The 13,463-nt window shown below is 44.3% G+C and overlaps 1 protein-coding gene across 2 annotated transcripts in view; it reads right to left on the bottom strand.

Annotated features, from left to right (window-relative positions):
* Positions 1–4,618: 4,618 nt before the first annotated feature.
* Positions 4,619–13,463, bottom strand: part of Rab11fip2 (RAB11 family interacting protein 2) — a 41,097-nt gene continuing 32,252 nt past the window's right edge. The window contains exon 5 of one of the 2 annotated variants that reach the window (XM_021633292.2): positions 4,619–8,736. In XM_021633292.2, coding sequence (XP_021488967.1) covers positions 8,509–8,736 — 228 coding nt within the window. In that variant the 3' untranslated portion in view covers positions 4,619–8,508. The remainder of the gene's footprint in view (positions 8,737–13,463) is intronic. The other variant, XM_060391781.1, reaches the window with a different exon arrangement.

The raw sequence follows: 13,463 nt of genomic DNA on the forward strand, positions 1-13,463 counted from the left end.
TATTTCTGTTTGTTCGTACTTCGCTCTGGCAACGTTTTCACACCAATCACTTGTCTTCTTGTGTGAATCCCCGCTGCCTCTTTTTACTCGTTTCAGAGGATGTTCCATTATAACAAAACTACTTTAAAATAGAGTCACAGCAGCCACAGGGATCTTAACTGTCACTCATCCAACAAGTGTTTAAAAATGTACCTCACACTAGATGTTTGTAGTGAGAATTTTGTATTTTGGTTTCTTTAAAAAAAAAACCACAGAAATATTGTAAGAATATGTTTTCATTTTAATCCCAGGTGTGGGGACATGGGGCTGCTTCGTAGCAGCTGACCATGATTTGCCTTGTCTTCTAACAGAGCTGTGATTTTTTTGAGTGTGTGATATTTGAAATTCTGGAAACTTTTCGGAGGATAAGTGCTAGAAGGGCGGGTTGCTGGTTGGTGTTTGGATACTGTGGTTATGGTTTGTTAAGTAGTTGAGTACAAAGAAGAAATGAGAAGAAGAGGAGGAGAAGGAAGAAAAGGGGAAGGAGAGACAGAGAGAAATTAGATAGCCTGATGGCAAAGATCAAATTTGCCCCAAGGAACTCAACTCCCCTAATCAACAGGAAGTACTCTAACCATAATGACATCCCCTTTCTCCACTATTTTCTCTCCTATCTATAGTTAGGGGGCTGAAAGGGTGGAAAAAGGGGGCAGAGAAGACTAGAAGAAAAAAGGAATCTACAAAGTAGCAAATGTTAGAAATCCAAGGACTGAACTCAATCCTCACTTGCCAGGAATTCTTAGTGAGTTTCAAAAGAATCATATTGAACCCAAATAAGCACATAAGAGTTGACCTTGCTGGAGATGAAGAAAGATGAGGTTAATTCCAGGAAGCCAAGGACTTGAAACTACACATAATTTAAAACGATTAAATGAATGAATGAGGACATACGCGAGAGAAAATCCTAAGTTTGTAAACTTGTCACTTAGATATGAACAGCTAAGGAAGCTCGGTCGGTCACTAGGAAATGCAAACAGAAAACCAGAGGGACAACTGGATTGACTTTGATTCAATGTCTCACGGACTTCAACCAGCAGGAAAACTTTAGGGTAAGGTTGACTGGATGACAAAATGATCAATTTAGCGGAGTCAAGAGAAGGGACAACTAAAAATTATCTTGGGTAGAAAATATTATCACATAAGGCATTTGATAATACCAATAAAAGAATTGGAGGGAAGGGTAAAATAATCTGAACGCTATCCCAGCGCACTGACAGGTCTGGACAGCGAGTGTAACACTCGGTAAACTATAGTGGCCTTCTACAGTTTTTGACAAGGAAATGTGCTTTCTGGAGCAACATGAGCAGGTCACAGTGCTCCTATGAGACCACAAGGTATTATACGGGGTATAAAACAAACAAGCAAAAACTGTGCTTAATTATAAGGGAGTCTGGTTTGGTCACCAGAACAGAAGTATTAAAAGTAGTTCAGAGAGATGGTTCGGGATTAAGAGCACTTGGGCCTCTCGCAGAGGTCCTGTTCCCAGCTCACATCATCCGTAACTCCAGTTCCAGATCCGATGTCTGCTGCTGCTTGCATAGTATTGCATGTGGTGCACACATGAATGTAGGCAAAACACTCATGTACATAAGACAATTTAAGAAAGACCCGCAGTCCTCCTGGGGTTCTCATGGCTTAGTGGACAGCAAACTGGATGCACACACAGACTATCCTGGTATATTCCGGAAGAAGTTGTCCTGAGTGGGTTACAGCTCATTCAGTTGAGGCAATGAGTGCATGTGGGCAGGTCAGAGTGCCTTGGACCTTCTCCTGGCTGGAAGCAGTTAGTCCAGGGGTTTCTCCTGGCTTGGAAACCCTCAGTCTCCAGGGCCAGGTAGATAACTAGGTTGGAATCGCACTGGCATGTAAGCATGAGTTCAATTCCCAGCAGCAGCGTAAAAACGCTGGGTGCGTGGCCTACATCGACAGTCCCAGCACTGAGCAGCAGCGACAGGAGTGTCTCTGGGCCGGAGAGCTGAACTGGCGAGCTTCGGGTTCACAGAAAGACCCTGTCTCAACATAGAAGGTGGAGGAGAACCGGCAAAGATTCCTGCTGTCAGTCCCTGGCCTCAACACACTCATGTATGGACAGAGAGAGGAGAGAGAAAGGGGAGGGTGGGGAAGAATAGGGAGACAGGAGAGGGAGCAAAGGGCAAAGGAGAGGGCATCTGCACGGCCACAAAGGACACACGGTGCTTTGTCCCCTAGGATGAGGCCAGGACTCATGGTAATGCCTCAGCAGTGGCCCCTCTTGGTCTCATAGCACAGTGATGCCTCACAGTCCCTGTGGGACTGCAGACTATTCTGAGACCCTCACTGAAGCACAGACTCTTAGAAGTGTAATTTGAGTTCAAATTGTTGCCATTTTTTTTTAAATCAGCTAAAATAAATGGCATTTGCACACTTATGTACACACCCCTCCCACGTGTGTGCAAGAGGCCAGAGGACAGTGTATCCTCCTGTCTCCAGCCCCCACAGCACAGGCCTGTGCATGGCCACACTGGGGATTTGAACCCAGGTCTTCATTCTTGTGCATCAATGTTCACCCACTAAGCCATTTCCCCAGCTACTAAAATGACATTTTGACACTTGCCTGAACTTAGAAAAGTGCTTCATTTTGGAAAGCCTCCTTGCCAAGTCTCAGACTACACTGTTTTTAAAATTAAACACATGGCTTGTCTCCATCACAAACACAGCCTGAATATTTCCTGTTTTGTGCCTCCTTTGCTGTACATGTCTTCATGATGGGCAGCATAGTCCTCAAATTTTCCACAGACGGCCTCAAGCCCTCTGTTATTACACAGCAGTAAGCGGGTGGCTTTGTAAACAAAGGTGTCACAGATTAAATATTTTACAGCTTTTAAATCATGAAAGATAGCAGGACACTTTAAAAGTGGTAGGTTTCAGCAGGGTTCCCCAGAATATAACCTTTACTAATCCAAGGCTGATAATTTTACCTTGAGTTGGGCCCACTGTTTCTTTATTCTACTTCCAGATATCACCGGCCTTCTCCATCAGGCCTCTTCACAATAGGGAAGGTAGTAACTGGACACAGCCCACTGTATTCTCTTAATATTATCTTGGGCAAAAATTCTGAGGCTGCAGCTCTAGGTCCAAATGGAACTTCCTAAATCACTTGCACTCTCTAGTCTAGCCCCTACTATCAGGTTTCCCTGAGAGACAAACACAGTGAGGACACCAAAGTTGTCCCCTAAGGGCTAACAGAGCATATTTGTCATCAGCACTGTAATGAACAAAACCCGTGAAGCTTCTGTCAGATGTGGCTTCCTGCTACCCTTACTACAACAGTGATAACATCCTTTCTGCTGGCAAGATTTGCAGGCTTGTTTTCTGCCATGAATCCTGGCATGTGGTGGGACTACCAAGTGATAAAACCAACGGACATTTAGGCGCGAAACTTCAGTGTGTGTAGTAAGTATGAGAAAATTAAGCACTTTGGGTTCAAATAATTTTAAGCAACTACATATCCACAAAAATTAAAGTGTAAACTGTTATGCAAGGTTATTTGAGGAAAGAATGAAATGTGGGGCATTTGGATCGTAAGCTAAGCCCATCTGAACAAATACATTTTCCTGCCCCCTCAAGTGACTTCTTCATACCACTGGCTTTCAGCTCCCAAACTGCCCTCAACTGCCTCTGTCTGTGCAGACTGAGAACAAGAGTAGGCTAGGCCTAGATGGCAGGGAAACAGACTAGAGGAAACTCACCATGAAAGAGAAGGGGCAGGTTAATGACCCTGCAAACCCCAAAGCTACTAGCGAGCAGGAAGCTAAGCCGCTCTGCAAAGAAAGCTCTTGCCTGAGTGACATCCAGGAGCACATGTGAACGGCACCTTAAGCGTCTACACTCCAGACTGCACAGCAACACCAGTGCTGGGTGCCCTGCCATCTGGCCAATGCCATCTCACTCTTCCTGGACTATAACTTCCTCCAGAACCTTGTGTCCTCTTTGCCGGGATTGTGAGGAATGAAGTGACACAGAGGGCGGCTCTTGCCATGGGCTTCAGCCTGACTGCCAGCACTCATGAGGCCATTTCCAACACCTTTTAAAGCTGACCCTCGGGGAGCAAGTCGCATGGCAGAGTGCATGTGTCTCCGCATGTGCTGAAGAACAGCTAATCCCTAAGTTCTTAGAAACTTTTCTGGGGCTGGGGAGATGGCTCAGGGATAAAGGGATTGCTATGTAAGTCTAATGGCCTGGGTTTGATCCCTAGATTCCATGTAAGAGCTGGATACAGTAGTGCAAGCATGTATCTTGCATGTATGTAATCTCAGCATGCCCCTATGGAAGAGACGGGAGGGACCTATGCACATGTGCACGTTCTCTCTCTCTTCTCTATTTCTCCTACACACTACACACACACACACACACACACACACACACACACACACTCATACATACACGCACAGAGAGAGAGGAGGTTGCGTACGTTAAGAAGAAAGACCCTCTGCTTGTACATGACTTCATTCTCTACAAGGCGCATCTGTCGGCCTCATTGAACATGTGCCCAAACACACATGGTCTCATTATCAAGACACAATAAAGACACCTAAAGAAATGCACAGTGGGAACAGCTTTATCTACAGTAAGAAATGGTGACTGCATTAAGTTCAAACACTTTAATCAACAATGACAAATTATCATATATAAAAATTCTGATTCATGCATCAGCTTACATAAATTATGACTGCCACATTATACAGTGTTTATACACTTTTGCACCTGCAAAATCGTATATGGGTTACTAAGCTTAAGAAGGTAGGGGTCATACAAAGAATGCTCACATCATTCAAATACCTGCTAAGAACATACATTTCTAGATCTGCAGCATTTTTTTGTACCTCACAATTCAATCTAGAAGCCTCAGAATTAAAAGGCCCAAATGTACCATTAGGTAACAGACTTTTCAATTCCATTGTAAGGGTTGACATTTTTTGACACAGAAAAGTAAATGAAACAAAACGTCAACTTTAGTTTAATGCTTGAAGAGCTTCTACACATCTTATTAAATACATCGGGAAGCCCTTCATATGCAGATTAATTAGAGAAGGTGCTACCTATTGCATATTAAATACTTCCAAGGACAGCATCTGGATTATCAAAGTTCTAAATCTGTGAAAATGGGGGCTCTCGGTGTGTGCTGACAGAGCGTCTCCAGTACCACCCTGAGCCTACAGCGCAGTCTTCCCTCTGCTGGGGAGATCACATGACTGGGCACGTTCACCCTTTACCCATGCACAGGAGGGACACACTGCAGCTCCAGGGCAGACAACAGACACATGGACAGTGAGGAGTTCCCGCCTGCTCTTCCAACCCAAGGGAAGCGCTTTTATTTTTAGGGGAAATAACGTTATCCAGGAAAACAAAAGTTGTGGTGTCACAGTTATTACAGATACTTAAGAGACAGCAGGTTGCCCTTTGATTCTTCATTTTCAAGATTCTCCTTGTTAAGGATAAGCGCTCACATGGGGGTGGCAAGCAGGGTGCAGCGGGAGTGGGGAGACGGGGAATGGGGACATGGAAAAGCAGACCTGTCACTAATGAGCTTATTTACTTAGGCTTCCACTCGTGAAACCCTTTTAAATACAAGGCAACATTTTCACAGCTGGAAAATTACAACTAGAACTTGATTTACTGCCAAAAGCAATACATGTAGTTATGTATAATCTATGATACTACTACACTCATGTGGGGGGGGCAAACTGGGGTCGATGCAGAACACGGCAGCAAGAGGCAGGCTTCCACCACTTACCATGGGTGGGCTACGTGGTACCTATGTACAACTCTGAGCAAGGACCTTAACTCCCAGGGGCAGGCCAGAGCAGCAGTACTGTCAAGCTGAGTTTAGAACTGGAAGAGACTGGTTGTAAAATACTGTTGTTGTTGTTTTAAGAAAGTTAAATTATGTAACAGAAGTGTGTTAGCTTAAATCAGGCTGGAGAGGAGTGTTGGTTCTGTGATTTAAAAAAAAAAAAAATTCTTGCTAGAAGTCTTTGTGAGCATGTATTTTTAGGCTAAGCTCAGAAATCAAATGCCCTTAAACATCTACTGTGCATGCGCTGTTTACTGAAGCAAACATTTATTTCCACTTCTAAGTTAATACAAAAATAAACCACTAGAATATTCTGTTACATTTGGAAAATAAATGAACTGACCTCTCAGCCTTCTTTCTACAGTGCCCAGCTCATACTTACGCTTAGATACAGCCCACACGCTATGTTGACTTGTAGACTTATTTTACTTGTAAGTTTAACATGTTGACTGATGACCAAACATTAAGTTCACAAGTGAGATTCTTACCTCTAGAATACAACATTTTCCAGAGTCTAAATGTAGATGTTTTGTTTGTCTCAGACCTTTGTGTTTTTTTAGCAACAATGCTTGTGCCTCAAAGCTCACTGCCTATGAGACTGCCAATGGGCACAGCTTCATTTCAGAGTCTGAAAAGGCAAATACCCATTCAGCCTGGCTAGTGAGTATGGGCAGATGAGTACATGTGCTCATATTCTTACGGAGGCAAAAGCTGTGCCTTATGACTTACTTGTCATAGAAGGAACCGTGGCATTTGAACTACGCGTTTTAAATGAGACTTATGGAACACTTATTCCCAGGATAAATCAACAGACAGCTCAGGTTCACTCCAGGACACATTTGGCTGGTGCACGTTACTGTAACTGCAGCTACCTGTCATAACCCTGAATACACGGATTTAGGGTGCTGTGAGAAGTTGTAAGGTCTCAGCGATGCCACGATGAAAATATGTAAGAATTTGGTAACATCTAAAAAATGTTCATTTTAAGTGGCACCATTAAAAAAATATTTACCAAGACCTCACATGGGAAAACCAAATCTAAAGTTTATTTAGAATCACTTTAATTATTAAGTGGAAGGAAAATTGATTGTAAAAAGCCATTTTTCCTTTCTCCACTTTAATTTAGGAAAGTGTTTAAGTTTGTATTTGGGAAAAATTTCACTTCAAAACCCATGTTTTCTAGAAAAATCACAGAAACTCAGAAAATACAGATAACAAGGAATTTTGTGACTAAAAAGTATGAAATTCAGCAAAACTATAATCTTTGCATTCAGTTGACTCTCAGTGAAGTCTTACTTAAGATAAGCATCAGAAAAATGCAGCTTACTACAGGGCTAGGGACATACTCAGCCACCAGTCTCTGTGCATGGCAGCCTTTTCATCCTCAGCTGTGAAAGACAGTCTGTTTTACGGTGCTTAGATCGGAAAGGCTGAAATACCAGAAGAAGATCTGAAATGTTCTTATCTCGTTGCTTTTCACTTTAAATTTTAGGATAACTTTGTACAGATACATAAAGGTAACCCACAGAGGAACTACCATTCCAGGGAGGCAGGCTTACACAAAGACCCCAAAGCTTGTGACTGCCCTCCTCAAGGGTGCACAGGGGCCGCCACACGCTCTGGTGCTGGCGAAGACCTGCTTTCAACACTCACTGCTGTGATGAGCCTGGGTCCAGGGCTCTACACTGAGGACATGGAAACCAAACCCGACCCTCATCCCTAGAAGTCGCTGTTGCCTTGGGTTATCAGGGAAAGACCACAGCCCATCCCCTAGATCACTCTCAGACAGAACTTTACACAGTTGTCTTTGCTCATGATCCACAGAGAATAAACCGTACTAGCCTAGCTTCTGCTTACACTTCCCATAAACTCAAACACCAGGAGAACACTGGATGAGGAAACCCATGCTTCACTGAAAAGAATAACGAACTCTGTTTGGGCAGGAGTTGGGGGTAAAGTTGGAAGCCAGAGCTGGATGCAGTGAGTATCTTCAAAATCAGGGTTCAGACAGTCAGGACTGGATTGAAACAGCTCCCCCACAGAGGTGGGGTGGTCCTGGTGACAAGCAGTCCTGAGTGTAGACTGCGAAAGCGCATTTTCAGCTATGAGACTGGTATCCCAACTGTAGAGGCAACCACTTGTTTTTAAGTGTCATAAATACACATGTGTATATGAGGTATATGCATTACTTTATGTACAGAGACACACGAACATACATAGTCATGTATGAGGAACTTCTTTTTACTAGTGTTTATAATGAGCAGGGTTCCTGACACTGAGTGTGTCTGTAGACTCTGAGAATCCAACACCACATCAATCCTGCTTTATGGAATCTATTCCTGAGGAATAACTCATGGGCTGTTGAATCTATTTCCAGGCCTACGGCAGACGGGTCCGGCACCAGCACCCACGTGATGCCACAGAGCTGCTCACTCGTCAAGGCATGGCTCATTCTCAGTTTAAGAGTTCAGAGTACTTTACTCACTTCAAAGATTACTCTTGATACCTACAGGACTGACAGTGTTTCCCAACGATGGGGGAGGAAGTGCACCTGACAGTGTGGCCTCTTCCAGGAACACCCTCACTCCCTTCCTTCCTTCTCATTCCCTCATTCTCTCTCCTTCCTACTGGCTCTCCTAGCTGTTGGCAAATTTGCCAGCTTTCCTGGATGGCTCATAGGGTACTCGCAGGATGCTGGGAGTCTCTTCCATCACCCGGACAAGGAGGTTGTCAATGTAGTCCTCCAGCTCACGGATGTGGGTGTCCTTCCTCCGGAGGAGTTCTTTGTGCTTCACTAGCTCCTGCAGCACCTCTTCATACGTCAGACTCCGGTATCCAGCCACGGCATCAAAAGGATTGTTGTCCTGGAAGGAAATGCAGACTTGCTTTAGCAGGCAGGACACGGGGACATACACATCAAGAGCTAGTCGGAATTTCACCTTCTGGTTTTGCTGAAGCTGATCAAATTTCTCTCCAGCCATAGCTAGAAGCAGGGTGCCAGTCCCAGGTAGGGAGGAGGGCAGACAGACCAAAAGCCTGATTCGAACTCTGCACCTGCAACGCCTGCTTACACTGGGCACATCTTCCTAACGCCAGAGACTGCCTGTGTCAGTGAGGACTAAAGCTCAACATGAGTGCTGCGGATGCAGCGCAGGGGCAAGGATTTGCTTTGTGCAGAGGGCCCTCGGCTCCCTCCCCAGCATACTAGATGGCATGGATATGACATGATCTGTAATATCAAACCACACCTCAGCCAATATAATGAAAACAGGTTAAAACTAAACATCGGTAGAATTCCAGTCAAAGGATTGCATATTCAGACACAACACTCACAGAAGTGCTACCTCTAAACTCAGATTCACACTTTCACCTGGGCTTTTTAACAATGGCGGCTGTGAGAAACAGAAGTGCCAGTCTGCTCCTCGAATCTGTCGAGAAATGATGGTGCTTGGAACTAAACCTGGGCACCATCCACAGATACAGCCTCTGCCTTAGCTGACCAGCTGGCTGAGCTTTTGCTTTCTGACTCATGGGTGTTTCCATTTCCCACAAACAACATCCGTTTGTGTGATGCTTCCCCTGTCATCAGGAAGGTAGGAGCTCAGCTGCAGCCACGTTAATGCTCATGGTCACGACGGCTACCCATTCTGTCATCTCACTTACTCACGATACTCAACTCGTTAAAAAAACACACATAAAAGCACGCACACAACCAAAAGACGGTCTTCTCTTAACTCCTTTTATTCTACAACGTTGTGACACCAAGGTTTAAAGAAAACAACTTGTGAGGGTGCCTTTAGTATATACAAATCCCCTGGATATCAATGCCCTAGGATTTAGATCTCCATTGTGTAAATGTCTAGATACAAAGTAGCAAATTTTATGCCTTTAAAATATAGTTCTCCACTTTTGAAAGTCATTTAAGGTTCTTAAATTATTTTTTTCCTTTTTTTTTAATTTTTCATCAATTACACTTTATTCATTCTGCATCCCCCCATAAGCCCCTCCCTCCTCCCCTCCCAATCCCACCCTCCCTCCTCCCTCTGCTTGCATGCCACTCCCCAAGTCCACTGATAGGGGAGATTCTCCTCTCCTTTCTGATCTTAGTCTATGAGTTCACATCAAAAGTGGCTGCACTGTCCTCTACTATGGCCTGGTAAGGCTGCTCCCCCCCCAGGGGGAGGTGATCAAAGAGCAGGCCAATCAGATTATGTCAGAGGCAGTCCCTCTTCCCATTACTATGTAACCCAATTGGACTCTGAACTGCCCTGGGCTACATCTGTGCAGGGGTTCTGGGTTATTTCCATGAATAGTCCTTGGTTGGAGTATGAGTCTCTCGGAAGTTCCCTGTGTTCAAATTTTCTTGTTCTGTTGCTCTCCTTGTGGAGACCCTGTCCTCTCCAGCTCTTACTATTTCCCAGTTCTTACCTAAAATTCCATTCACTCTGCCCAACAGTTGCCCATCAGGCTCAGCATCTGCTTTGATAGTCTGAAGGGCAGAGGCTTTCAAAGGCCCTCTGTGGTAGGTTCCTAGGTTGTTTAACATGGAGTTAGTCAATTGGCATGGAGCACGTCTCGCCCCTGGGGGCAATGGTCTCCTGAACCTACTCAGACCTCGGACACCACCACTGCTAGTTCTAGAACTGATGCAGGATGTTCCAACGAGGGGGTTAAGGCTTCTCATAATATTTCCTATAAGCCCACACCTGTTTGTTTATATCCCCCATTTTTATTCATTATTAGCCAGATAGAGCCAAGTAATTGTGGTGATGATACTTGCTTTTTTGCCCAATGCTGGAATGCTAGTAAATTTAGGTACGCCCTGGTTACTCGCATGCCTCGCTGGGTGCCTGTGCCCGTTGATGCCCCTCACGCTATGACTCTCTTCAGACAGAAAAGGGATCTTGGAATTACAGCCACCATTGTTACTGCCATCTCATTGGCGGCTGTTGGAGCTACCACCGCGGCATTAGCCATGAGTCATACTGGGCAGACTGCTCAGACCCTGAATAATCATTTAGCCAATGTAGCTCATGCCTTAGTTGTACAAAAAGGAATTAATGCTCAACTAAAAGGAAGCTTGATGGTGATCAATCAGAGGATTGACCTCGTGCAGGAGCAAATTGATACCCTATGGCAAATTGCTCAACTTGGCTGTCAATGAAAATATGCTGGACTTTGAGTCACTAGCATATAACATGAGAATTTTTCCTGTGCTGCAAATCTGTCTAAACAATTGTCGAGCTATATTTTAGGTAATTGGACTGGAGAATTCGATACTACGATGGAGCAGCTGAGAGTGGCCATTGTCACAGTAAATTCTACCAGAGTGGACGCAGGACTAGCCACAGGATTATCATCATGGATTGCTGCAGCCATGAATCATCTGAAGGAATGGGCGGGCATGGGAGCGTTAGCAGGCCTTCTGGTGTTGGTCTCCTTGGTTTGCCTGTGGTATATATGCAAGATTAGAGTCTCACAACAGCGTAATGCAGCCATGACCATTCAGGCCTTTACAGCCATTGAAGCAGGACAGTCTCCCCAAGCATGGTTGTCTACCATAAAAAGCTAAAATGTTACGCTCAGGATGCGAGGCTAAGCACTGCACTCAGGGTCAGCCGCTTTGGACCCAGAGAAGAGCATGTCTGATTGCATGCGGGTTGATGCCCCAGGTCCCGCCTCTGAGAAAAAGGTATCGGACGGGTCTGATGCTCTTTGGGTGGATGACACCTAAATGAACATCGGTACAAAGTCCCAATTTATTTCTAATATCAGAGATCAGACCTCTACTCTTGCCTGAGGCGTCTAAAACAAAAAGGGGGAACTGTAGAGAGCTGCGTAACGCCACGCCTTAAAGATGGAGCTGGTTTCCGCCTTCCACCTTCCCGATGGTGAGTGCTCTCTGTCACAAACAACTCCACATTTGGCTAAGGCTGAGGATCTGGCTTGCTTCCATGTATGGGGACCTATCTGCATTGCCCACGTGGCATGCTGGGGTTGGCTACCCAGAGGCTATTTAAGCTGTGGGCTGGCTTTCCCCAGGGTCAGAAGATTGTTCAAGGTTCCTGAATAAACTGCATTGAAAAAAAAAAAAAAAGAAAGAAAGGGAGTTTTTTTTAAGCCAGCTGGAAAATATGAAGAGTGCACCCTCCATTCATGAAACACATGGAGACTCAGCAAGCGCCCGTTCCCTTGTAATGTTAGAATTCCTTCAGATACAAGTGTCTTCACAACTTAATGCAGTGCTGTTGCTTTCAAAGAAGCAGAGATGTTTTATGATTTGTGGGTGTCTTTCAAGAAAACATGTCTGCTGCTTATAAATAAACATATATTTCCAAGTAAAAAAAAAAAAAAAAACATAGTTCTCTCCCTAAACCCAACAATTTAGGATGACTTGCATCACTTTGGGTCAAACACTTTATTTTGCTTGAAGAAAAAAAAAAATCAACTAACACATTAAGAACCTGGTTTCCTTGTTCTTAAGGCAGAACTTGATTGTCCAGCAGAAGATTGCTGAGGCCTAGGGAACGCAGAAAAACTTGTTCCCATAGAAATTGCAAGTCTCTCCCATCTTCAGCATCTACTTTGACTGTGTTATTTGTCTGGAGCTTTTCCAGTTAATCCAAGGCCAGCTCTTCACCATACACTCTCACTGCAAGACCCCAGGGCAGAGGCTAGAGTGACACCCGTCACTCAATGTGTCCCTTCTTCCTGCACATACAAACTTTAGCTGAGAACCTTCTCCCATACCCCAGGCCTCAGAGTTTCGGTAGTGACAGCTTGCGACAGCCTTCACCCTCTCCAGGCAGAAATGGGCAGTAGGATAAACATGGACAATTAGTAAAACAGGGCTCCAGGTCCAGTGGCCTGCCACAGGCAGGGAGGCATGACCAGAAAGCAAGTACAAGAGAAGACAGGCTCCAGTGATACCCACTGCCCCATCAAGCATGAGCAGTGCAGACTCTTCCTAGAAAATAAGAAAACACGGAAGGCGTCTGAGCAGAAGAGAGTCACATCTTAACTTTTCTGCTACAATCAGCTGTAAGCAGAAATACCTCTGAGGCACAGTTCGAGGAAACTAACATGGATAATATCATTTGGGAGAGCAGAAGCTACTTCAGAGCTACTGGAATACTGAAAACATCAATTTGGATGCTTTAAAAATCTTAACAGCCTCTAGTGCCACAATAAAAATAGGTGAAAGATTTTTTTTAAATCATTTAATAAATTTTCATTTAAAATGGCACCATTAAAAAAAATAATGCTTACCAAGACCTCAAACAGGAAAATCAAATCCTTTACTAGATTCTGAAGTTTATTATAAACCTACTATAATCGTAAGCCAATAAACACAATATTTAAGGAAAATGAGTTTGAATTCTGTAAGATATACTTCAAACGACTTTTTTTATTTTCCATTGGCACACGGGAGAAGCTGAAACTCTGAATTAAATGACTTGTGCCCCAACATTTCAAATGTTGCTCTTAAGCTCCATGTGGATAATTCTGAAGCTAAGTGTTGGCTTCCACCTTCCCTCTTGGGTCAAGTAAGCCTATGACATCATGCACTAGTCACTGGTTGTTTAGCATA

This window comes from Meriones unguiculatus, chromosome 1, assembly GCF_030254825.1.
Source record: "Meriones unguiculatus strain TT.TT164.6M chromosome 1, Bangor_MerUng_6.1, whole genome shotgun sequence".
Lineage (NCBI taxonomy): Eukaryota > Metazoa > Chordata > Mammalia > Rodentia > Muridae > Meriones > Meriones unguiculatus.